Source organism: Ovis aries, chromosome 8 (assembly GCF_016772045.2).
Source record: "Ovis aries strain OAR_USU_Benz2616 breed Rambouillet chromosome 8, ARS-UI_Ramb_v3.0, whole genome shotgun sequence".
In the NCBI taxonomy this organism is placed as follows: domain Eukaryota; kingdom Metazoa; phylum Chordata; class Mammalia; order Artiodactyla; family Bovidae; genus Ovis; species Ovis aries.
In genome coordinates this window covers 49,141,063-49,168,877 of record NC_056061.1, presented here as the reverse complement: position 1 = coordinate 49,168,877, position 27,815 = coordinate 49,141,063, and the positions used below count along the sequence as shown (strand labels likewise).

Below are 27,815 nucleotides of genomic sequence, written 5' to 3'. Positions count from 1 at the left end.
GAAGTTCAGACTTAATTTATACATTATGAGTAGTACATTTGCTTTAACTTAGTGCAAAATCATTAAACTCTTTAATTAAATAATGATTTTAAAAAGGTATGGCAGGCTTCTCCCTTTATTATGTAAATAATGCTTTTTGCATTTTTTCTATCAATCTAATCTGTGCTCATTTCTCAAATAGAGTCTTCCTTGCTTTTGAGGAACAAATCAATCTTTCAGAACTTAAACCTCAAGTGTTTTGACATTAGACAGTGAAATAAGGCAGAATTCAAAGACACTGTATGTTCTTTGTGATAATCTAGGATTTTTATTTGATTCCAAGTAACTTTGGACAATAGACATGATGGGATGTTTCTCTTTGAATAAATAACAATTTAATTACACCACTGAAATAAAATATAGTGTGGGCTTAATACATTGTAAATATTACAGAAGTACTACTTCACTATAGTAATTTAATGACTGAAGCTACATTAAATAACAATCTTACTAGTACTTGTGTACAAAGTTTTATTACTAACAAAGATATTGCAGCGGTTGCAAGGATGTTACCAGCTCAACAAACATCTAACAATACAGTATTTCTCTAAGAGGAAAAGTAATCATGTTTGATTTACAGACAAGAAAGAGCTATGTTTTCCACTTGAAACATTGGAAATAAGAATCCAGATCATCTGGTATCTTGATTCATATTATTACAAGAAAAGGTTTCCTTCCTTGGGGATGCCGATCATCCCCAGCAGGCCTAGTACACTAAGTTGATGTGAAGATAGCTTTTAGGATGCCACAGCAGTGTAAAGAAACTGTCCTATCTGAAAATTACTGATTTGTAGGCCACTGCTTAAACATCTGACTTTTTGAAAACCTATTTACATACATTCAGCCCAAATCAGTAGATAAAATGTTTTGTCTATATTACAGTAGGCATTGTTAACGTTTCATCAGAAGGCCAGTGCAAGACAATTGTTAATAACCATTGCCCAGCATTTAGGAGATTTTAAAATATCATACAAATATACAGTTAAGATTGTAAGAAATCTAATTTTGCGCATGATATTGGTGGTCTCTTTTACAGACATAAGATGGCAGAAATTAATCAACAAGACAGTAACTAGAATGCTACTGATCAAGGGTCTAATTCTCATCTGGAGGTTGGGCCTTTTCCTGCTGTGTGGGTTTAGGCAGCCACAATTCCATTACACTTAATGCCACTTGGACTCAAAGTGATAGGGAATCTTGGGGATCATCTCAAGTGTAGGCATATGTCTGTAGCTTCTTCCAGATCCATGTTTCTTTTACACTTATTTCCTATGTAATGGAAAAGTAAGGGTTCTTGGAGACAGCCCTCTTTTTCTAAATGAAACTATGGGTCTGGGATTGAACGATTCATCATTACTCTGAAGAAACCAAACAGGTTGGCAATTTGGCCCTTTCTGAAGACATATATGATGGTGAAATGCATGGTCAGGACCCATATGTCAGCCTCAGAGGAAAGAAGATAACTCTGAAGCTAGACCTTATAAAATGTACTGAAATCTAAATTATATTTAAATCAATAGATCTCATTAAGGGACTAATTAATGAATGATACTAATGAATAATAATTCTAATGAGTATATTCATTGGGAAGAGCATTTGAGTCACTTGGGTTAGGAAGTGATATTAAAAGTGTCAGAGTGAATCAAACTCATTTAAATGTTTTAAAATGAAGGTGGCATAACACACACTGGATGATATTTCACAGATATTTCTTAGAATATCAATAAGCACCAAGTTTAGTGCTGTCAGCCCCATTGTCCCTTAATTGATTATATATGATTAAGATCTTGTAAGCACAACACACTATAAAATCTACTTTGCATACACACAAATACAGTTTCAAAAATGAATCCTCAAATTTTTCTACCAATAACAAGAATTTCATCTTCACCAGGTCTTCGTAGCTGTGAAAGAGCATTGGTATCGCCTGGTGAGCTCAGAGATATGTGGATTCATCTTCAGGGTAATTTGGGACTAAAGAGTGGCAAACTCTTCAATGGAAACTAGGAACCCTGGTGAGTTTTTTCATAAATAATCTTTTGTCTTTCTAAAGAGATCTTATTAATCCTCTAGCACCCTGAGCCCTCATCTGTATATGACAGAGACATAAAGTGAAGGAACCAGCAGGCAGATTCAAGCTGTACAGACAATTAAAAGCATCTCAGCTTGGTCCACAAGCCATACTTGGCCTTATACTGCAGGAAACCACATTGCCCCATCAGGCTGCTTGGGTACCACATAGCTAGCAATCACCAGATTAGCTAGCTCTCCACTTTACTTCAGGCTATGCAGGCCTATGCAGGCTATGCAAAAGCTACATTTTATCCATTTGGGGAAAAGGTAGTCTGCAAGCAAAATTTGTCAGTGTCGAATGGCTTCTTAAGCACTATCAATGCTTACTGATAAAGGGCCTAATTCGGAGCACCCATGGTACCACTGAGGATGAAACTGGAGCATAAGAAGTAAGCAAGCCATGTTCGTCTTTATGCCTTAGCACCTCTGGCTAACCAGGAGAAGAGGAGAGCCTCTCCCTTAGCCCAAACCTATACAGGCAAAGCCAGGTGCTGGGTTGTCACCAAGGGCATCTGCTTGAAGCACAGAAGCAACCACATGACGTCCAGGCCTCCATCCCAAGGCAGCTTCTCACTGCCCTTTTCTGTCTCACTTGCTGTCTGATTGGCCTTCTTACCACATGAGCCAGATCTGGTAGTCTCACTCCAGTGAGCAAGGTATAGAGCTACTTAAACTGGGATCTCGCTGCCTACACATACAACTAAACTGTGTTACTACTGGGTTTTCTTCTTTCTTTTAGAACCACTTCCCTTATAATGACTTACATTTCCATGGACTTAATCAACATTAGGCAATCAGAAACCAAAACACTTCCATTTCCTGACATGAACACTATACAGACTGTGACTTGAGTGTTCATGATCAATGATTCCTTGCTAAACACTGGTCTTATGAAATATCTAAAAGTCAGTTTAGTAACACTTGATCCAGTTTCAAAGGGGGAGGGTTCTGAAGGTTTATGGTCAGTGTTTTTATCAACAAGATTTCCAGAAGAACTCAATTTTAGAAACTGAATTCATGTGTGAGAGTGCAGCAAGGGGAACAGCGTACACATGGTCACAGTTTTCTCACTTTAAGACATTACTAGAACAGTTACAGGATAGAATCACACACATACACACATTTATATTCACACATACAGTAGAATTTTACTGATCCAGACAATACTTCTTTTCAATTAAGAAAAAATGAAGACTGTTGTTTGGCCACCCAGGCATGAAATCTACTTAAACCTGGAATATAAGGATGCAGTACTCTTCAAGTAAACAGCGATTGCACAGTGCTAACAACTTACATTAAGATTGACACATGCTGTCTTAAGAGGTCCAGTAAGAGTTAAAGACTAAAGAAAGTCAGTGATGTCAGCCAAAAGTCAATACATCATCTCTCTTTTGTTCTGCCTGTAATCCATCACCCAGCAGAACAGTTAGAGTCCAGAAGATAATACGAGTCCTCGTATGAAAATGCAGGACTAAGAAAATTTTAAGTGTCAATGAGTTCTGCTCAAGACTTTGGACAGTCTTAAAATTCTTCTTGTTGGATTAACAGAAAAATAAAACTTTATGGTTATTTCAATGTCAAATTTTAATAGAGATTTTTGAAAAAATATTAAGGTTTCTAAAGTTAGATAATGGGCAATAATGCTTTAAAAAGTGGTCTCATTGGCGTATATCCACTGCTTAGGTTCCATTGGTCTCATAGAAGCCCACCTTGCAGTTTCGCTGAACTAGACAAATATAAATAACACATAGTAAACACTAATACACATCTCACAGGACACACTGCATGTCACAAAATAGCTCTACTTTAGTCCTAAAACTCTTGTAAAAATGGAGATCTCTCAGATATCAGAAGTATCTCTGATATTTCTGGACAAGTACATTTCACATTATAATGAAAGTTGTGATTACAAAGGCATTACTCATTTAATGGCCTTTTTCTATGTGTACTTGGGCTTTCAACTGTGTAGCCGAAAGTGTCTCTCTTATTTCATTGAGAGTCTGCAAGGACCTTCCAGTCCCTGAAGCCACAGGCTCTCTTCCCTGTAAACCTCCAGAGAACTGAGTTTGAGGACCTACACTATAGAAACGTTACAGAACTGATAACTGATCATGGTGAAAATCACCTTTTCACTGAGTGTGGTCAACTTAAAAAAATATAACCGATGAGAGGACAGACGCTTCTGGGTTTCGAGCTTTAAAAAAAGAGAGAGAGAGAGAATTTTTTTTTTTTCTGTGCAGCCAGGGAAGTGTCTGGCTCACAGAGCCTCGGCAGACGTGTCCGTGGACACAGACATGGTCACCTTGGCGATCTTGACCGTGCTCTTGATGCAGCTCTCCGCGGCCCTGTGGACGCTGGCTGCATTGTTGGCGTGTTTGTGCAGGCAGTCCGAGTCCCCCATGCTGTTATCAAGAGGCTGTGCGGTGCCTTCGCAGGAGGGGAACATGCTCCGGAAAGCATGTCTCAAGTCCTTGCTCCGCAGAGCATAGATGATGGGGTTCACTGTGGAATTCAGCAGGCAGAGCATGCTGCAGAACGCAAACACCGTCTTAATGAGCTTGTTCATCTTCCCAAAGACGTCGTATACCATGATCGCGAGCAGAGGGCCCCAGCAGATGATCAAAACCACCAGGATCAGGACCAGGGTCTTGGCCAGCCGAATGTCCATGCGGGCTTGGTCGGGCCGCGTCACCTGCACCTTGCCGTCTTCGGACGTGTGGATGATGATGCTCTTCTGGGTACCACGCTGGATCATGCGGACAGCGTGGCTGTGCGCCTTCCAGAGGATGTACATGTAGGCATACACGATGAACAGCAATAGCACGCTGGTGACCCCGATCCAGAACATCAGGTAGGTCTCGTCGATGAGAGGGAAAATGTCTGAGCACACGGATTGCAGTTTCTTGCAGTTCCAGCCTAGCAGGGGCAGCACAGCGATCACAATCGCGATGGTCCACATTAGGCAAAACGCCACCACAGCCTTGGGCCTTGTGACGATCCTCTTATAGGCCAGGGGCCTGTGAATCGATATGTACCTGTCGATGGCCGTGAGGAACAGGCTGCCCACCGAGGCCGTGAACGAGGCCGTGACCCCACCCAGTTTGAACAGAAACACGTTGGGGCTGTCTTTGCGGTGGAACACATGGAAGTCGACAAAGCTATAGACGAAGATGACGCTCCCCAGGAGATCGGCGACCGCCAGGCTGCCGATGAAGTGGTAAGAGGGCCGGCAGCGGAGGCTGCGGGAGTGGAGGATGACGCACAGCACCAGCAGATTCTCCAGGACCGTGAAGGTGCCCAACGTGAGGGACAGCACGGCGATGGCCAGCTGCTGGCTGGGGTTCAGGATCATGAAGCACTCCATGTCCATAAAGTTCTCCCCGCACTGAATGTTCTCGTCATTCTCCTTGTAGGAGGACAGGGACTTGTTGTAAAATTCGGTGAGGTTCACCTGGTCTGCTGGGACCAGCTGAGGGCTGTCCCCTGCAGTCATCTTTTCTTGGAAGGGACTTCCCCTGAAGGAAGTCAGAGGAAATTTCTGTGGGAAGTACCCTAATTTGGATGCCATGTCGCTTTTGATATCTTCGTACTGAATGTCATTGGCACCCACGTACAGGAGGTCTGTGGTGATGGTTCGGAAGGTGGTATCTGCCAGGCCGTCGAGGATGGACTTCATCCCCTCCGTCTTCAATCAGGCCACACACACAATGACTGAGAAAGAGCCCCTGAGCGGGGGACCCTGATGGGAGGGAAAACAGATAAGCTGAATGGTGAGAGAACCAGGAGAATTAAAACATACCAACCACAAAAAATCCCCCCAAACATCTGTGAACATCCCAACAATGTACCCTCATGTTAATTTATTCCTATCTCTAAATATAGGTATAATCCTTAGCCAATCATGGAACTGGGAGAATTAAAACACACCATCAACTGATGTTAGGGAAGATTGAGAGCAGGAGAAAGGGGTGACAGAGGATGAGATGGTTGGATGTCATCATTGACTCAACAGACATGAGTTTGAGCACACTCCCTGGGAGACAGTGAAGGACAGGGAAGCCTGGTGTGCTGCAGTCCATGGAATCACAGAGTCGGACATGACTGAGCAGCTGAACAACAACAACCAACAAAAAATCCCCACAGATGATTGTAAACATCCCAACTGTGTACCTACATGTTATTTCATTCCTGTCTCAAACATAGGTAAAATCCTTTAACCAATTCAGTCAACAAGTCGAGTCAATTCCTTAGCTGAAAAAGAAATTCTGCCTAGAGAATTCCTTGGCAATCCAGCGGTTAGGACCCCATGCTTTCACTGACAAGGGTGCCAGTTTTATCCCTGGTAGGGGAGCTAAGATTCCACAAGCTCACTGCTCCGTGAAAAAAAATTAAATAAAAATGAAGCCATGCTCTTGATTAATGTACAGAAAAATATACAATAATAAAAATAAACACATAATTAAAATTTAAAAAAAAAACAAACAAACAAGAAAAGCTGTCTGAAGTTGATGAGGTCGAGCACACATCCAACACATCCATATCTTTCATTTTGTAAGCTCTCCAGACTTGAATCACTGTGTGAGTCCCATGTGGCTCTCCAGGGCCTGGTTGTCAAGTGAAGGTAATGTACCTTGGGAGTGGCTGCATTTCAGTTGTATTAGGGAGTGTCTGCCACCTGGCCCCTACTCTCTCTCACACACACATGTACACACACACACACACACACACAGTGTCCTGATGTTGGTGTGGTAGAGTAACCACATGTCACACAAGCTCTGCTCTTGAAGACTTGACTGCCGTGTCACACAGGTAAGACCAAGCATATAAGACAACCAAAGAACAAGAGTGTAGGTCAAGGATTGAGTTGGAGGGCCTATGTGTTGAGTATAAAGGCAGAGGAAGACATTGCTGCGAACTACAGGAAGCATGCGGCCATGATAGGAAGACCCAGGTTCTAGCTCTGACTCCATGGGGCAAGTTTCCTCACCCAGAGAAGACGTTTGAACTGCGCCTGAGGTGCACTTCTAGAATGTCTACACCAGCCAAGAAAAATGTTATGAAGGGCAAACTTGCACTGAGGCTCACGAAACTGTGCTTCCAGAGAGTGACCGCCACCAGTGGTGGGGTGATACCAGCACACACTGGAGGATGGGAGACAGGCTTGATTGTCCAAAGCTTTCTAAGTGGATAACACTGCTAATAAGGATGGCTGAGAGGAAGGGTTGATTTTCAGGGCTCTTCAGTTCTCAGCTGGGCAATTTGGTTCTGTTTCAAAATAAATGGTCAGAGAATTTGTTTCACTATTTATAAATGTTTGTTTAAAATGTGGCTTTTAAGCTCTTTAGCTTATAAAAATTATTTGAAATACTGAGGGAAGTCCACAATATACAGTAAGTGCACACAAATACTGTCTGATTTTGCTTATATGAGGTACCTAGAATAGTCAAATTCACAGTTAGAAAGTACATTGGTAGATGCCGGGGAATGGGGGATCAGTGGGTGGGAAGCAGGCATGGGGAGTTAGTTTTAAATGGTGACAGAATTTCAGTTTAGGAAGGTGAAAAATTTGGGAGATGAACGATGGTGAGAGTTGTACAACAATGTGAATGTACTTAGTGCCACTGAATTGCACAGGTGAGTATGGTTAAAGGAGTATGTTTTATATTATGTGACTTTTACCACAATTAAAAAAATATTGAAAAGAAAATACTGAGGGCAGCCCAAGATGGCAGTGTAGAAAGATCTTGAATGCTCCTCCTACCACAGAGCCACCATATCTATAGCTACAAATGGAACAATTCCCTCTGAAAAAGAGTTGAAAACCAGCGGAATGGCACTTCACAACAAACCATAAAAGGGCCACATCAAGACAAGTGAGAGAGTTAAATAATGATGTCATAGTCCTGAAACAAACATAATGTTCAATGCTAATGACCTCAATATAAAGAAGAACTATTCGTAGCTCAGTTGGTAAAGAATCTGCCTGCAGTGCAGGAGACCTGGGTTCAATTCCTGGGTCAGGAAGATCCCCTGGAGAAGGAAATGGCAACCCACTCTAGTATTCTTGCCTGGAGAATCCCATGGACAGAAGAGCCTGGCAGGCTACAGTCCATGGAGTTGGAAGAGTCAGACACAACTTAGTGACTGAAACCAACAACCAACATTAGAAATACAAAGTGATATCTATCCTCATTTCAAAAATCATGAAAGTCAATATTTTACTTACTAATTGTGTTCCGAAATATATAATACAGTATTGAGGAAGTATTTTTTTGTGTTCCCAAATATATAATACAGTATTGAGGAAGGGAAAGATAGTCATTAACTTGGATCTGATTAAAATGCTGAAGGAAATCCAAAGTTGAGGAGGGGGGGCGGAATATGTGTGTGTGTGTGTGATTCACTTTACTATACAGTAGAAACACATCATTGTAAAGCAACTATATGCCAATAAAATTTAAAAATGTTTAAAAATAAATAATAAAAATTGTTCCCCTGTTGAAAAAAAGTATTAATCTTCTAGTTAAATACAGAGATCCCACCTATATCTGAACTAATAACTCATTTATTCATCCATCCAACAAATCATGGAGCACCCACTACATGCCAGGGACTGTATGAGGCACTAGGAACAGCACAGTAGCCAGGAGGAGCCCCTGACTACATGAAGCTCAGCGTAGTAGAGGAGCAGCCCGCTGACCCTGCAAGCATGAGAAAGCATGGTGACAGCTACGGTCAAGCACATGCACGATGCTACGGGAGCAGCAGTCTAGGGGTTGAAGGCGGCTTCCCCCAAACGAGGATGTCTACACCAAGGGTAAGTGGACTTAATGTGGGTGTAGACAGAGGCAGAGAAAACCATTTTAATGACTACCTTAAGTGTCCTGAAGTGCTTCTCACTGTTTGTTTAGTAACTGGGAATAGGCTCAGTGTGCTACATGTGGCTCAACTCCCCACTTTCTGCCACCTCTATGTCCAGGCCACCATCACAGCTCACAAGAACCTGAGCACCATCTTCACGGCTGGTTTTCCTGCCTTTCTCTGAACCAATCCCCTTTTGACCACTTCCCAAATAGCTGCTGTGGGAATCTTCATAAAATAGGTAGTTGATTACGCTACTCCCGTTTCAACCTGTTTGCCCTAAAGACCAAGTTCAAATTCATTCACAAGGTTTCCCTTTCAGGTTCATGCTCTCCAGACCATCCAACACAGCTCTTCTCTCTGCCTTCTGTGTAGGCCCAGCTGAGTGCCTTTCAGATCTGACTCTCACTCCCTGTGCCCAGCGTTCTCTACCTTCTGTTCCCCCTAAGCAGGAAAGATCTCCACCATCATCCCTATTACCCACAGGACAAAGTCTAGTAAAAGGCTTCTTTCCCAAGGTCATCTAAGCCCTGCCTGTCTCTTCAACGCTCCTCTCACCACTTCTGGACTTGCCACTTGCACCAGGTTAATTTGGCTCCATGAACACAGCAAGTCTACTGCTTTTCAACTTGGTGCATTAGTTACCACCGCTTTCCATATACCTCTGAGCAAACATCCTTTCCCTTCCTCCATCTGGTCAAGTCCTTTCCTGCAATTTGATGTCACCACCTCCTACAGCTCCCATGATCAGAGGAAGTACCCTCTTTGGGCCTCCTAGAATATTCAAATAGAGTTCTGTCACAGCATTTACTTAATAGTCTAACATTTCTCTGTGTTTGCATATGTTTTGCCCCTCCTACCCAATAGACAGTAAGCTCACTGAGGGAAGGAATTTTATCTTAGTGTTTACCCACAGCATATAGTGTAATGCCTACTGTATAGAAGGGGACCCTACATATGTTGGTTGGTTGAATATACGTATTTCAGAAAAGGAAAAGGTGAGGGACAGATTCTCCCAATCATGATGGGAATAAAGCATGTAGCTTGAATCAAGGTATCTTACCTAAATCGCTACCCAATCCATATGTGCTAGAAAAATGCTCTGTTAGATGAGGTTGTTGATATTTTAGGGCTTCCCAGATAGCGCTAGTGATAAAGAACTCTCCTGCCAATGCAGGAGACATAAGAGACTCAAGGACCAATCCCTGGGTTGGGAAGATCCCCTGGAGGAGGGTATGGCAACCCATTCCAGTATTCTTGCTTGGAGAATCCCATGGACAGAGGAGCCTAAGGGGCTACAGTTCGTAGGGTTACAAAGAGCTGGACACGACTGAGGTGACTTAACTTGACTTTGATATTTTAAATGAAAGCTGCCTGCATAATGATTGTGTTAGTTGCTCCGTTGTGTCCAACTCTTTGAGACCCCATGAACTGTAGCCCACCAGGCTTCTCTGTCCATGGGATTTTTCAGGCAAGAATACTGGAGTGGGTTGCCACTTCTTTCTCCAGGGGATCTTCCTGATCCAGGGATCTAACCCGGGTCTCTCACATTGCAAGGAGATTCTTTATCCTCTGAGCCACAAGGGAAGCCCCATGTAATGATTACCTAGCCTAAATATACATAGGAAGCTTTGGCTAGATAGTGGTTAGCAAGAATATCCGCAGTGTTTTATCAGACAGTGAACAAAGTTAAGTATGACAGGTAAGTCAGGAGGTCTCCCTTCACCCCTTCATGTTCCTGTAGCCCTTTAGTGTGATCCCAGTGTAACCTGTACTGACAGTATGGAGACACCACTGGATCAATGGCCCTAAATCCTCCACGGTTAAATTCTGGCATAACTCAGGAGCTTACAGCTAGCTCCTTTTCTGAGCTGGCTCTGTACTCCTTCCCACACTGGCATAGGGCAAGGCACATGGGGGCTGGGAATGACTTGACCAGAGGCAGGAGCACAAGTGCACGGACCGCACAGGGACACCCAATGTGCACTGAGAGTCTGGTAAAGCCCAATCAAGTGTCCCAGGGAGGCAGGCTAGCTGTGGAGGCTATAAAGGATCAGAAATAGAAGACTGAGGTCCAACAGCCATAATGGCTGCCCACTGCTTCTTGATTCCCCTCGTCAAGTCTCTCCTGAGTTCCCATCTTAGCCTGGCTCCACCTGCTCACTCTCAAGTTTCCTCAGGTTCCCTGTTCAGCCATCTGTCTGTCATGTCCTTTCTCACAGCCTCAGTTCTTCCAGAAAACACCCTACGTGCGCCCAGCATTGGGCCACAACTTTTGAGTCAGCTTCGCTCTTTGTGCAAATTTACATTTGCTGAACAACTCCACTCACATATGAAAGTATCCATATAACAGGAGGGACAGAGAAGAGCGCTATAATCTGTGAGAGCTGTTAATGGCCCTGGCACATCCTCAAATCTCGCTTTTGCTTCTCAACTCCCACCCATACTTAAAACACAAAGTGCACTGTCCTAGGAGATGGCTCCCTGCTCCTTGAATCACCCTACACACCTGCCTCCCTTCCTCCTACCCCTCCCTCTGTCTGAAATACTCATTTCCAAGGTCTCCGTTAGCTTATCTTTCTGAGACCTCCTTGACCTGCCCTTCCCTCCAGACAGAAGTAGTTCTCCCAATTTACCCTTCTATTATAGACTTTATTACACCATTCTCTCATGAGTTTACATATTTATTTCCATAACTAGAATGTGCTTTCCAAAAACAGGACTGGTGTCTTTTTATTTTTTTATGTGACTCACCAGCCTGACAACATGATAGCAGGTGAAGGAGGGGGATGGGGGAAGCTGGGCTCCCTTAGACATCCTCCCACAAAGCTAATATGGTGGCAGTTGAATTTTACTGATGCATAAAAGCCGTGATTTAAAAAATATATATTTGCCGTTTCTTAAAATTAAAAGAGAGAAAGGTAATTAATTCAATGGACACTTGGCCTGAATACCCAAGCCTGAGCCCAGCATTTCTAAGCAGCTACTTGGGGCCAGTCCAAGACCTTCATCCGATAAGTCATCTTCTCTCAAGTAACTAATTCTCCCTTCACATTGCCTAATTAAAAACTAATTTCTTTGAAATTCTGACTATTTTTATGTACACATTCCACTCATATAATTCAAAATGTACAAAGGGACATACAGCAAAGAATCAGCCTAACCTCTCCCTTTCCAATGTTCCAATCAACCAGTTTTCTTTAGAGACATTTCTTGGTACTCATTCCAGAGATATTCCAAGAATAGTCAAGCAAATACATACACATCTATTCCCTCTTTATTTTCGTTTTGACCAACACTAATACATACAGTGTTTTGCATGTTGATTTTAAAAGTGTACATGAAGACAGTTCCACAGCAGTACACAAAACCTCCCTCCTCATCCAGCAGCTGCCTTGAGTACCTGTTAGATGAATGCGACCAGCCTTCTACAGAGGCAGATTTAGGTTATTTATCATCTCCCACTATCACAAATAATGCAGCTGTGTCATTTTTCATATTTCTTACCGTACTATGAATAATCTTTCCAGACGCCCAAGTTCACATCCTAGACTTACCCTGGATTCCTCCTCCTTGGCCTCTATAAGCAGGCAGACCACTAAGACTTGCTGACTTTTTAAGCACATGCTGCTGCTGCTAAGTTGCTTCAGTCGTGTCTGACTCTCTGCGACCCCATAGACGGCAGCCTACTAGGTTCCTCTGTCCCTGGGATTCTCCAGGTAAGAATGCTGGAGTGGGCTGCCATTTTCTTCTCCAATGTATGAAAGTGAAAAATGAAAGTGAAGTCGCTCAGTCATGTCTGACTCTTCGAGACCCCATGGACTGCAGCCTAGGCTCCTCCATCCATGGGAGTTTCCAGGAAAGAAAACTGGAGTTTCCAGGTACTGGAGTGGGATGCCATTGCCTTCTCCGTTTAAGCACATACGGAGAGCTTATTATGTGTGGGTGGTCCTCTGAGTTTCTGATGAAAAGTAGACGCCACATCATCTCCATTTTGTAGATGGAAGGCACAGAGAGGGTAAGTAACTTGCCATTCACACAGCTGATGGGTGGCAGGGCCCGAATGAAATCAGATGTTCTGGTTCTAGAGCAATGCTGGCCCATAAAAATGGAATGCAAGCCACACAGGCAATTTTTAACTTTCCAGTATTAAGGGTACTGTGTGGATCACCACAAACTGGAGAATTCTTAAAAGAGATGGGAATACCGGACCACCTGACCTGCCTCTTGAGAAATCTGTATGCAGGTCAGGAAGCAACAGTTAGAACTGGACCAGACTGGTTCCAAATAGGAAAAGGAGTACATCAAGGCTATATATTGTCACCCTGATTATTTAACTTATATGCAGAGTACATCATGAGAAATGCTGTACTGGATGAAGCACAAGCTGGAATCAAGATTTCTGGGAGAAATATCAATAACCTCAGATATGCAGATGACACCACCCTTATGGCAGAAAGTGAAGAAGAACTAAAGAGCCTCTTGATGAAAGTGAAAGAGGAGAGTGAAAAAGTTGGCTTACAGCTCAACATTCAGAAAATGAAGATCATGGCATCCGGTCCCATTACTTCATGGGAAATAGATGGGGAAACTGTGGAAACAGTGTCAGACTTTATTTTTTTGGGCTCCAAAATCACTGCAGATGGTGACTGCAGTCACGAAATTAAAAGATGCTTTCTCCTTGGAAGGAAAGTTATGACCAATCTAGACAGCATATTGAAAAGCAGAGACATTACTTTGCCAACTAAGGTCCGTCTAGTCAAGGCTATGGTTTTCCAGTAGTCATGTATGGTTGTGAGAGTTGGACTATGAAGAAAGCTGAGCACCAAAGAATTGGTGCTTTTGAACTGTGGTGTTGGAGAAGACTCTTGAGAGTCCCTTGGACTGCAAGGAGATCCAACAAGTCCATCCTAAAGGAAATCAGTCCTGAGTGTTCATTGGAAGGACTGATGTTGAAACTGAAACTCCAATACTTTGGCCACCTGATGTGAAGAACTGACTCATTAGAAAAGATCCTATGCTGGGAAAGATTGAAGGTGAGAGGAGAAGGGGATGGCAGAGGATGAGGTGGTTGGATGCCATCACCGACTCAATGAACATGAGTTGAGTAAGCTCCGGGAGTTGGTGATGGACAGGAAGGCCTGGCGTGCTGCAGTCCATGGGGTTGCAAAGAGTCAGACATGACTGAGCAACTGAACTGAACTGAACTGATCAAGGGTAAAAAGAAAAAGGTAAAATGTGAAATTAATCTTAATGGTATATTTTATTTAACCCAATGCATCCAAAATATTTTCCTTTCAACATGCGGAACTCATGTTAAATAAGAAGCTTTGGACTTCTCTGGTGGTTCAGACAGTTAAGAATCTGCCTGCCAATGCAGGAGACGCGGGTTCCACCTCTGGGTCTGGAATATCCTCTGGAGAAGGAAATGGCAGCCCACTCCAGTATTCTTGCCTGAATAATTGCATGGACAGAGGATCCTGGTGGGCTACAGCCCATGGGTCACAAAGAGTTGGACATGACTGAGTGACTAACACACATGGAACTAACCATACTTCAAGTGCTTAACAGTTACATGTGGCTAGTGGCTATCATACTGGATATCACAGGTCTCGAGTTGCTTTTAATCATTATGGTAGGTCATCTCCCTAATCTACCATCTGCCCACTTTCCCCCACTAATTCCAACTAATCAAAGCACTAGTAATGAACAGAACATTGAATTAGAGTTAGTAAACCAAGATTAGTATCAGAGCTATATTTGGTTAAGTAGTTAATCCTTCTAAGGCTCATTATTTCATCTGTAAAATGGGAAGAAGGAAGTGGAAGAGGAAAAGTGGAGGAAGATGCCTCAATCATAGAACTGTTCTAAAAATTAAATGAAAGAAAATGTGCATGTAAAGTATTTAACATAGTACCTGGCACAAAATTTAAGCCTGTAATAAATATTAATTATTGTTATCATTACTTAGTATAATGACTCTTTGCCATATATTATTAATTATACTTCCAGATAATTCATTGGCTTAATTAGCTCATAGGCTGCTTATTCAATTTTTATTTTTCTCTCGGCACTTAAAGCATGAAGCAAATAAAAGATACACACATGGGTGAGAGAGGTGGAAGCTTTACTGAATGTCTATGATACTCTAGGCATCTGAGAGACTTTGCATATATTCTATCACTAAATTGTCATAACAACTCTATCAGGTGCTTATTTATAATCCTATTTTGCATATAAGGAAATGGAGCCCCTTATGTTTTAAATAAACTGTCCAGGTGTGAAGAATTTGTAGCTGAACCTATGTTTCTCAGACTCCAGTGTTTCTGCCTTTGGACTTTATACTCTTTTTTAAGAATGAACAATAACTAGGATAAAGCCATTCTGCATTTTATAGTATATTCAAGTCTTCCAGACTCTTACAAGCACCAATTACGGCATTTTGCCAGTAGTAATTAAGACTACCTCCTACTAAATCACTCTTTCCTATCCCAGCCCATCTAGGTAAATCTGCCTAATGGTATGTCCTCAAGGATGAAAATGTTAGCATTTGGAAGAGCTATAATGCTTTCTCAGTAAAGACAGAGAATCATGGACCTTATTTCAATAATGCAAAACATGCATGTCTGTGATTTACTCTATATTAAGATCATCACATATGTGATCACAATTTCCCATTTTAATGTGACCAAGTACTTTCATGAAAACAAACTAGCTTGTTAAAATCAGAGGCAGGGCATGGCATGGTTATGAAATATACAGTAATTTCTGTCCAATGTAAGCCAACTTTATAATTAAAGAATGCAGTTTAACATGTACATGGATTTTGTGCAGTTCAAGAATCTTAATAATGTCAAAATACCACCGTGCTCAGGCTATTTTAACAGTTAATGGCATCGTGGCAGAAAGACTGTTCTCTGCATTTTTGGTAGTTCTTTCCTTTATTTCTACATTTGGATTATTACAGTAATTTCCACCTGATTATTTTTTTTGCAATGAGAGTGTTCTTTGAGAGTTCATTAGTAATACAGCTTAGGCTTTGTGGGGGATGCAGCTACCATTAATTTTGCTTTTGTTTGCTACTGGGAAAATCATAATTGCAAATTTTCAGCAAGATGCGTAGATGCACCTATTAAATAAGCAGTTGGTTTTTATTACTATTATACTAAAAGAATGACTGAATGACATTTAAGATGATTTTCCTAGAATTTTGCTTTTTTAAAAAATAAGCAACATACTCTAATTTAGGCTGTCATGCCTTTATGCATGCACGTGCAGTTGCTCAGTTGTGTCCAACTCATTGTGACCCTATGGACTGCAGCCCACCAGGTCCCCTGTCCGTGGGACTCTCCAGGCAAGAATACTGGAGTGGATTGCCATTTCCTCCTCCAGGGGATCTTCCCGGTCCAGGTATTGAACTTGTGTCCTCAGCATCTCCTGCATTGGTAGGTGGATTCTTTACCACTGAGCCATCTGGAAAGTCCTTTGTAATAACAATAATAAAAATACTTTAATACATTGAATCTTATTATTTTTAAAAAATTTCAATTTTTTAGAATAATATCACCTGTTCTTTTTTTCCAGCTGTATGTACACCCACTTCTCCATCCACCATCTCCAAACATGTATCAACCAGCAGCCTGTAGTGTCATCAAGAAATTTTCATGGGTTTAGCAGCATGGAATTTTTTTTAAAGTCTATTCAGAGTCCATATTTTTGCTTCTATAACTATTAAGGGTATAAAATATCCATGTTCTGCTTAGGATGAGCATGGAGTAAGTCTTCAAAACAAGATTTAAAATAGTCTTCTCTATATCAATATAATTTAATAACAGAGTATTTTAATCTTCATTGCCCCACTGAGGACCTTCTTTGTTATAGAATGATACTTAAGTAATTTAGGTATTTGTCACTGTCAATTCTGGAGTCAAAATCCTTGTAGCATCTTGGGGGAGGGGTGTGGGGTGGGAAGGCAGTAAACAGTATTAGATTCCTGCATGATGTCATATCCAGGAAGGCAGAAAATCCTCTAAAAGCATCACAAACACTGCTGCTCCCACTGTAGTTACAGACTGTATCAGCCCACCAGGCTCCTTTTCTAGATTCCAAGTTTGTAAATGCTTTAAGAAAACAATGCCAAGTTCATCATGTCTAGATTGATAGGCATTCAGGACATTAAATATAGGAGCTCTAGGCCAATTCTTCATCTGCTTGGCTAATCTCATAAAAGAGTATTGTGAATGGTTCAAGAGAAGGAAGGTGCCAGTGGATGTATTTGTTATGTTCCATTCATTTCTGGGAACAAGTCTGGTTTATCTTAATTTGATCAAGAAAAATAACTTGCTCATGTACTTCTCTAAAGTTAGTAGGGAAAATTTTAACTGCATTATGTCTAAGGCATGTCCTTCATATACACGGCAGATCTCATGTGCCAACATCACAACTAGATGAACAATGTTTCTGTTACAGCTGAATGGGCAATTGAGTCTTTTCTCACTCTTGCCCAACCAGTTGAGCTTTGGAATTATTCAAGCAGTTTGGTTACTTATTGCATCATTTTCCACAGCAAAGTCAAAGATTGACTTAATTATCCTGATGATTCAGGCAAAAATACCAAATTCTTCTTCCTTGTGTTAATGTTCTCTTTCTCATATATTAATATAAAAGATAATTCCATTATGCTGGTAATGCTCGGTTGGTTCTGATAGCTTTAGCTTTTCTTGTATTTTGTAATATACAGCAGAAGTTATTAAATGCACCCTTTTCTCTGGTCTATTCTCACTAACAATATGAGTGTTAGATTTTTCATAAAAATACCAATTAATATGAACTAAATAGCATTAGGATATTTATAAGGCTATATTTCAGTTCAAATTTAACCTTTATATATGCCTACTTATTTAACTTTTGAAGTCTTATTAAAACATAATGAATTTTAGGGCTCAAGAAATGATGCCTTTAAACAACATCAAATTAAGCACTCACTATTAGGTGACAATGCTAGAAGGAAAGCCTATCACAAAAGCAAATTAATGATACAAATGAACTGATTCCTTAGATTTGCTGACTCTTATAACCAATTCCATTAATCATTTAATTTTGCTCTGATATTGTGATGTTTCCTCCTACCAAGTGCCTTTGCATTTGTGGAGGGAGAGGTACCTGGTGGTTGAGGGAGATACCTTTTCTATATAAGCTGTAAAGAGCATAATTGAAGCAGCCATCTGTTAAAATAGAATTTGCAGCTTTCTGATTTCATAGAAGCCATGGTCCATATACAAAATACTCCATAAGACTGTCTGTATCTGGCATATGAGATTTGATCAATAAAGGCCAAAAGCAATATGCAGAACCCAGCTGGCAGGTTATCTTTACAGGTCATTGTCAAGGACAGCAATAACTTAAAATGTGCAACATTTTATCCAATGGAGCAACACAACTTTGGGTTTATTCATTCATCTTTCAATAACAGAAAAAGTATCTTCTCTTTGAATCCATAAACAGACAAAAGAAGTCCAACTAAAAATCAAGTCTTGTTTCCCCAGGCTCAGATCTCAAAGTGATTAGGTGACTAAGGTAATTAAATGCACGACAGTGAAAATTCCAATTCCCAAATATTTTTAAATCAGAAACATTATGTGCCAGGCATCATGCTAAGGCTATGTACTATTTTTGTTTAATATCTACATAAATTAGGTGTTATTACAATTCCCATTCTACATATGAGAAAACTGAGGCTTAGAGAAGTGAAATGCTTTTGCCCAGGGTTTCCTACTAGAAAGGGTGGAGTTGGAACTTCAACCCAGGACTGCCTAAGTCAACACCTCTGCTCTCAACTTTGAGGCAGAAACCATTCTTCTTTCCATTTCTAAGGAAAAGGAAAGAACTAACTTTGAGAAAGGAGGTAATAAATATGGTACTTAATAATTTTATAAAATGAACAACTAAAATCAGAAAGAAAGATCTGCTAACAGTAAAAAAGTTGCCCAGAGCACTTGCAAATCATCCTTATCCCACGGGTTTTAGGGACAAAGTATAACAATTAACTATAAGCTATAAATCTCAGCCCTGGATTAGCACCTTATTTGCAGCGGCTGTTGGCAAGTAATAAAATCTAACTTGTCTTTGCCATTATTAAAAAAAAACTTATATAGATCCTTTTTTTTCCTTCAGTAGTCAATTATAAGGACTGTGGACAGTAATGACACTTTCCACAACACCTGCAAGGAATGGAGAGGGCACTTTCTTCATGTCTGAACGAGACATGATGGTTGTTAGTTGACAAAAGCTTGAAATATCCATTGCCCATACAGAGATATTCAGACTCAATGGAAATCTCTCCACTTTCCACTGGGAGCAGAGTGGTTTTCTTAGGCCCAGAGAGAGACTACTTTTCTATGGTCAAGTTCTTAAGATCTCACCTGGAATCCAGGCAGAAGAAATCCTCAGAAGGACTCCAAACAGGGAGAGCATGTGACTGACTCCTGGCACTCAAAGGCACAGGCACAGAGCTGTGTTATATGCAAGGTGGCAGATGGATATAAAGTTATAGGCCCTTTACATGCTTTGTGTAAAGTTTTTATTGGGCATGTACTCTGTGCTAAACACTGTGTGTGTGCACAGACTGAGTCACTTCTGTTGTGTCCAACTCTTTGCAACCCTATGAGTTGAAGCCCGCCAGCCATCCCTGTCCATGGGATTCTCCAGACAGGAATACTGGAGGGGGTTGCCATGCCCTCCTCAGGGGATCTTCCCAACCCAGGGATCGAACCTGTATCTCTTAAAGTCTCCTGCCTTGGCCGGTGGGTTCTTTACCACTAGTGCCACCTAGGAATCCTGCTGAACACTGCAGATATTATATATCCATGTATCACACCTAGATAATGGATGTGGGTCAAGGAAACAAGGGAAACGATTTTCCCTTCCAACAAACCCTTCAAATAAGGTCCATTCATCTGCCCTTCCCCTTCCACAGAAGACAGTAGTGAGTAGGACATGAATACATATAACAGGCAGATGGTACTTCATCATCAAACAGTACTGACTGGGGTAAATCCCCTTCCTACATGTGCTCTGAAGTTTTCTCCCTGAAGAGACTATAGGCAATGCTGAATCATTCTATAGCAGTCTTCTTGTGTCTAAACCCTTCAGATCATGAACACCTTGAGACTTGGAATATATGGTCTTGAATGTCCTCTGCCTGGCCCTGTGCCTGGCATTTAGTAAACAAGCATTTAGAATGCTTGTTTACTAAATCAGTGTTGGCAATAGAGCAGGGCTATCCTAGCAGAATGACTTTTAACTGTGGCTAGTTTTCTTTGGCATAAAGTCTGTTGATCATTAGGGAAGTAAACCTGATCCTTGGTTTTATACAAACATCCATCTGAAAAGAACTGCCCAGATGTAAAAGTTACATGGAAGACATCAACAACTATTTATCCCAGGATCTTTGATCTCAGTTTCAAACAGAAGTTATATTGATGGCAAGCAGAGGTTCTGGACAAAGGTTAGGTATTTACTTTTTATTTTGATCCTTGTTCAGCCTGGTGTATTATGAACCTCAATGTTTTGCCACATAAAAACGATGTATAAGGAGATTTTTTTGAGATGCACAACTGTGAATGAATTCTAATTATACACTGTTGATAGACCTTTAAAGACAATATATAAAACTACGATTATAATGGACTTTTTCCTTTCCTCAGATGCATACTATTATGCACTGATTTTTCCCAAGTGGTTTCTCCATGTGCAAGAGTGTTTTCAAAACAACTTGTCAAGAGAAGTTATGTGAAAATTCAGCCACTAGATGGAGTGGCTCTTATAAGCCCTCAGGAATCAATTTGTTACTCAGTTCAGTGGATATAGTTCTTGCTTTGGTTGAGCAACTTCTGCTACAACATTTTATGCATTTTACAACTGAATTAATTTAAACATAAATAAGAAAACATGTTAGAGAGGGTTAAAATGGGTATTTACTATTGCCTACAAAAACAAAATTTCTAATTATTTTTCTGAGGCAAAAGGGCATTGAGAAAATTTAATATATTGATAAAAATTAATTGTAAGTATTTGGAGTTCTGCCTCAAGAAAGTAATTAAGAATGAGTAAAGGAAAGTAGTTATACTGCAAACAAATGACATGTTTATGCCAAGAGATGCTAAAAGTAAGAAGGGAATATCTTGGGAGCCCAAAATCAATTCTAATAACAAACTCAACTCATTTCTATTTTATGAAACATTTGGCTTTCCAATTTTCAATTATGAAATCACCAACACAGGTCATAACTCTGTGATGAAAAAGAATGGACAATTATTTTCTATTCTTACAGAAGCTAAAATGGAATATTTCACAAGAGAAGTTAGTATCTGTTCAAATACTCATACAAATCAAGGATACAGTAGCTTTCTAAATAACTCAGTTTCCTTCCTATCATTTTCTTGCTGGAATAATTTTAAACATTTTTATTGTTAAGTTCAAGGTTCCATTTAAACGTGATTTTAAAAACTAGGTACTTACATATCACCTACTTTAGTTGAAAATTACCTACTTTAATAAAAAGAATTTCAGTGTGCATGAGCAATACATGATATAAGCAGAAAAAAATATGCTTTCAAGATGCACATTATAATGTACAAACAGAACTAGAAGAATTTGGTTTTAATAATGATGTAAAAATATGTTTTGGAAATGTAACAAATTGTATGCAAGGTCAGAATTTTCATGCCATTGAAACTATGAAGTAGTTCTATTATACTTATTTAAGAGCTTGATTTTGAATTAAGGTTTGTGTGATACAGCTATATGATTTTGAACAGAGTTGAGGAACTAAAAGCATTGAGAAAAATGACATAAAGATAAAGAACTGGGAAATAAGATAGTTGAGCACAGGCTGGACATCTCAGCATACATCTTGAAGAACAGTCTGATAAATCACATGTGGTTTGGAAGTGCACACCTAGTTAGTTATTTTATAGGTGTGGTTTGGAAGTGAACACCTAGCTATTTTAGAAGTTGTACATGCGAGCTCAGTCACTCAGTCATGTCTGACTCTTTGCTACGCTATGGACTGTAGCCCTCTAGGCTCCTTTGTCCATGGGATTTTTCTAAGCAAGAATACTGGAGTGGGCTGCCATTTCTTCATCCAGGGTATCTTCCCGACCCAGGGTCTCCTTCATCTCCTACATGGGCAGGCAGATTCTTTACCACTGAGCCACCTGGGAAACAACTTTATAGGTCAATGGCTCTGAAGGGATGCTCTTCAACCAGTAGCATCAGCATCACCTGGAAACCAGAGAGATGTGTAGTCACAGGTCCAACATCAGACCTACAGAATCAAAAACTCTGTGTTTCTGAGTAGGGCCACTTCTGTGTTTTCACAAGGCCTCCAGGAGAGTCTAAGACAGTCTGAGGTTTTAGAACCATTGTTAAAGATGATGGAGACCCGTGAAAAAGATTAGATGAAGGAGGAAAATAGAACTAACCTTTAAGAAGTATCGAGGTTAGATAGGAAGAAAGAATATTCTATGAGTATAGGTTTTTCGATCATTGAAATGGATTGCAAAGGAAGCATAAAATAATATAAAATAACCTCCCACAGAAGATCTTTAAAACTAAGCTTTTTCTATTTGATTGAAATAGAACAATATAGTCTAGCCTGAAAATGAGGGTAAGGAGTGAAGAACCTCTCAAGGATTTTCAGTCTCCAAGCTTCTCTGCACTTTTTCAGGAAACTTATTTGCTAGATCTTTTGTCCAGCAAAGAAAAGTGGCTTCAAGACATAACATGTACTTACTCAGCTGCAGACATAAATTTAAAACTGCATACCATTTTTTCTTAATTCTATTTACAAAGCCTAGGCAAAGTTTGATAGGACCGCTAACCATGTCTTTCAACACCATTGTGAAGGAACTCATGATTACTGAGCATAAAAGAACAGGAAAAAATAAAAGTAACACTCCAGCTTATTTTCTTTTAAAGCTGGAAATATTTCTGTTTGCTCTTCTTTTCCCCCAAACCATAAAATAATGTATCACAGGAGATGAACCCAGAAAACAACAAACTAAAATGGAAATTTTGCAGTAGGCCCAACCAATGCAAATCTATTGCAAATTATCTTACAGAACTACCCCGGTAATTATGCAATTTTCACTGCTTATAGCTGGCAGAGATCTTTCAAAAATACCTACAAGTTATAAATACATGGAAATATATCCCCAAGCACTTAAATATATGACTCTGGGCAGACTGTTTCCTCTATAATTATTTCATCAATAAAAATTGATCACAGATTACTCATAATTAGTTTCCTTAGCCGAGGACTAAAATCATTCAAACCTTTTCCCCTTTTCTGGTGTGTATGAACTTAGATCTAATTTTCAAAAGTAGTTGTATATTTTCTAAAGTCATATTCCCACATAGGCAAAAACACAGAATTCTTTGGGCAATCATTTGCTTACTTTGGTTGTGAGCTAATCATGAGCTTACTTTGGTTGTATAACTTTTCCAAATCTTTTTTTTCATTTTTCTTCATGTGCATATCACTTGTTCCCCACAACTTGTACAAAAGCTAGAGAAAACATTTGGAAATTCTGGTAGCTATGCATTGAAATGAGTTGAAAATATGATCCGTTTAAGAAATAATGCTGGAATAAACCAGAATACACAGATCACAGTGGTATTAAAATAAACTTCCCTTACAAAGGAATAAATCAAGTTGATTTAAATATAACTGAGTTAGAAGTAAACAAGAGTGACAAAGACATACCACCTATGATAGCGGTTCACTTGCTATATTAAAAACATCTTTTTTAGCCACCTGACCAACAGAGTTAGTTAGCGTTACTCGCTCAGTCGTGTCTGACTCTTTGCGACCCCACAGACTCTAGCCCACCAGGCTCTCTGTCCATGGGATTCTCCAGGCAAGAACACTGGAGTGGGTTGCTATGCCCTCCTCCAGGGGATCTTTCTGACCCAGGGATCGAACCTGGGGGTCTCCTGCATTGCAGGCAGATTCTTTACTATCTGAGTCACCAGGGAAGACCAACAGAAATCAAGGTTATAAAATTTCCTATTCAAATGTCTATATGTGAAGGTGGAAATTTGTTTTTTTTTTTTTTTAAGCATAGTGGAATTTATCACCAATTTAAAGGTAAGACTCCTTTTAACTCAATTTACAGAACTCATATTGACTCCAATTATCTCCTCTAAATATATGGCCTAAAGAATGGATAAACAAATGATAAAGGAAAGAGGGGAACCCTCCCATGTCAACATAAACTTTGAAACACATTCTTTCCTAATTACATTTTATTTTAATTATATTTAAATATACTACTGACATACACAGTTTGTGAAAGCATTTGCCAGTATATTCAACTCCCACAACAGATTGCCTGGCACATCTTTGAAAAACGCTTCTGCTTTTCTTTAAAAAGCAATAGCATAGAATTTGCGAGTGGGAATAAAAAAATAGATATTACACTGTTGAATTTTGGAAACTATGCTGTACTTTATCTCCTGAAGTGAAAAAAATTTTTAATGCTATTCAGAGTTGATAATGATGGTAAGGAATCATGCCAAAGGTATCCAATTTCATTTCAACGAATCCAAACTCTAAACAATTAAAAATCCAAATCAGAGTGGAAAAATAAGACATTAGATAATAAAATATCATACTTCTAGGGGAAAAAGATTTTTCATCTGTGTTAGAAGAAAATGGATCTTAAATCCTTTCATTCAAAAATGCAAAATTTACTTTGAGAGGCTTATTCGAAAGGACAGACTATAATGCAATAATAGCACTAGGGGGTAAAAAACAATGAGTCGGCCAAAAAAAAAACCAAAAACAAAACCACGAATTCCCATCTGACCAGTCTCAACTCACATGTTCACTAACAAAAGAAAACAAGCAAAGCAAAACTTTGAAAGCTTTCCTAAAGTGCAGGTGTGAACATTTCCCCAGCTGGGGCTAAAACGGAACTCATAGTATTTCAGTACAACTGCAATGACTCTGCCAGACCCATTTGCTCAGATTAGGGGAGTAAACAGTTCTTTCCTCAAAAACCTATATGAATGCACCTCTGAACCTCAGATTTCCATGCTCCCTAAGTTATGAAATTAACCTGTCCAAGTGAAACTTTCAAATTAGAGGAGATTCCAAAGTTATTCACCAATCATCTATATGAAAAGTACTTCCAACATATGGAAAGCAGCCATGAAAATTAGATCAAGAATATATTTGTCATCTCAACTACCCTAGAAAAACTGTTACAATGAAATGTACTTTATTTTCCATGAGGCACCCTGTTCAGTAAAGAAATATAACCCGGGAAAGCTTTTTAGTAAATATTTTATGGTAAGAACTAGAGGTAATCACACTGATTACTTGAGGCAACAACTTTGACCTCTGATCACTGATATGTCATAGACATACCTATTATCCATGCAGGCCTGGTTGAGATAGAAGTTCATCTAACCTCATATCATTTGAGGAGTACCAAGAGAAGCACTGGAAAACCATTAAAAGAGCCTTCCCCTTTTCTCCTCACAAATTTCCCATAGTTTTAACTTACTTGTAATAGCATTATAATGTGTTTTATCCAAGAAATAGAACTATATGAATATGCATCTTGTGACATAGTGATAACTTTGTGTGTGTGTGTGCATGCTCAGCTGTGTCCAACTCTTTGTAATCTGTGGACTGTAGCCCACCAGGCTCCTCTGTCCATGGGATTCTCCAGGCAAGAATACTGCAGTGGGTTGCCATGCCCTCCTCCAGAGAATCTTCCCAATCCAGGGATGGAGCCCATGTCGCTCATGTTTCCTGCACTGGCAGGCAGGTTCTTTACCATAGTGCCAGCTGAGAAGCCCATAATAACCTTGTGTATCTTCTCCCAACTTTCTTCTCAAAATTAATAAACAACCAGTGAAAACTGTGTTAAACACAACAGTCAGTGTTTATGAGAAAACTATAATTGAATGTGGTGCTGCCCATCCTGGCATCTTCGCAAGATTCTTAGAACATAGGAGACTGGGACAGATTTCCACTCTCCTGGAAAATAAGAACAGTCTTGTTTTGATTCAAGGTGGGTACTTCCTTTGGCCTTGAGTTGTTCATGTCCATCTGCACAGTTCCCTAGAATTTGGACATTTCCCCAAATTTGTAGAATTTATTTAAAATCTGAATCATATGTTCAAATATATCAAGCAACATGTCTCAATTTTTAATTTAGTTGTGATTATACATCCAGGAAAAAAATTTGTTCATATACACATATAAAGGTGTATTTATACATCCTGTCATCTTAAATTCTGCAATCTATAACTTGACATTACATATACTCTGGATGATATTTATTGTTTCTTTTAGTCCAGAAAATATTTGGGAGAAAACTAAGTTGATCTGCAATATGTTATGAGGTTAACTCAATCTAACCTAAGAATATAGATTAGTGGATAAATGGTTATCAAAACATTGAAGAGCAATTTAGTTACAAAGTGCTGAACCTTCCAATCCCTCAAAAACAGGATTCATGTGGTTATACTGTAAAGTTAATATTATCATGAGAACAGGATTAGGAAAGAACTGGAGACTCAGAGGGAAAACAGGAGGCTAAAATTTTACCAATGCAAAATATATCCAGTGGTTTTGATTTCCTCATTAACTTTTCCACCAGCCTTCATCCATGGAAAAAAAAAAAAAACTCAGAAGAGTTTATGGCCCCTCAAAATGTAGATATGCAATATAGAAACCTGGCCTTGGCATAGTTTTTCAAGCAATGTTGGATCCAGGTGATTTTAGAGTCAGAAGCAGAATTATAAATAATTTAAGCCCAAAGGCTGGCTTCACTCTAATTTGTTAGTTCAATTAGAAGATGATGAATACAAAAATAAAAGAGACAGACTTACGCTGGTGGTGACACAGCATCCCTTTCTGCAGGAATGAAAGCTCTCATCTGTGTGCTTCACGCAACGGAGCTACCATCATTACCCCAAGAATAACAGGCAGCAGACTAACAGACAGGCTCCATCTTCCTAACCAAATTCAAGATGCTATAACCAAATCTTGTTTTACTCATCATGTGTTGTGAGGTATTTCCAAGTTTGATTTATTACTCTCTTTTGCAGCATTCCTGGAGAGCTAATTATGGGAAATAATCCTTTTCCTTATTAGGCCAACTGTTTTCTGGGAAGAAACATTTGGTAAGTCTGGTGAACTAAAAACTGCTATGAGAAGTTCCATTTCATAATAGTTTATTCTGATAAGCCAAGTATTCCAATTCTAATTCCACCTAATAGGCAAGACAACCTTAGAGCCTGTCTAAATTTCCTGGTGGTGAATATTAGTTCCGAGTTAAAGCAAAGAAGTATGTCACACCATTGTTTTGAAAGAGTTTTTCAGGCTTTGCCTTAGTAATTTAATAAGCTGACACCGCATACTAAACACATATCAGCACAACCACTGGGATTGCTGCTTTCTTGAGAAAAGAGGTAACCCGATTCAAGGAGTTTTCTTTTGGAAGAGGCTATGACAAGCCACAAATATAGTGATTCTTCTGGAGAATTTCATTCCCAGCAGTTTCGTCTTGGTAACATTTAACAATTTCACTATTTTAACATTTTGAAATGCCAAAAAGAACACAGTGATCCTGCAGCTAGGCTTATTAGAGAAGAACAATCTCACAGGCGAGACAGGGAGGCACGTGGTCCACTGGGAAAAGGGTAACAGAAAAAGACAGAAAACAGTAGATAACAAACAAAGCCGAGCACTACTCCAATGTAAGATGGGACTTTTTTTTCACCGGAAGGTGAATCTTCTCTCTCCAAAGTGAATAATGTCA

The 27,815-nt window shown here is 39.8% G+C and overlaps 1 protein-coding gene across 2 annotated transcripts in view; it reads right to left on the bottom strand.

Annotated features, from left to right (window-relative positions):
• Positions 1–284: 284 nt before the first annotated feature.
• CNR1 (cannabinoid receptor 1) overlaps positions 285–27,815 on the bottom strand; it is a 30,857-nt gene continuing 3,326 nt past the window's right edge. For both annotated transcript variants that reach the window (XM_060419235.1, XM_004011281.4), the window contains exon 2: positions 285–5,851. In XM_060419235.1, coding sequence (XP_060275218.1) covers positions 4,370–5,788 — 1,419 coding nt within the window. In that variant the 5' untranslated portion in view covers positions 5,789–5,851 and the 3' untranslated portion in view covers positions 285–4,369. The remainder of the gene's footprint in view (positions 5,852–27,815) is intronic.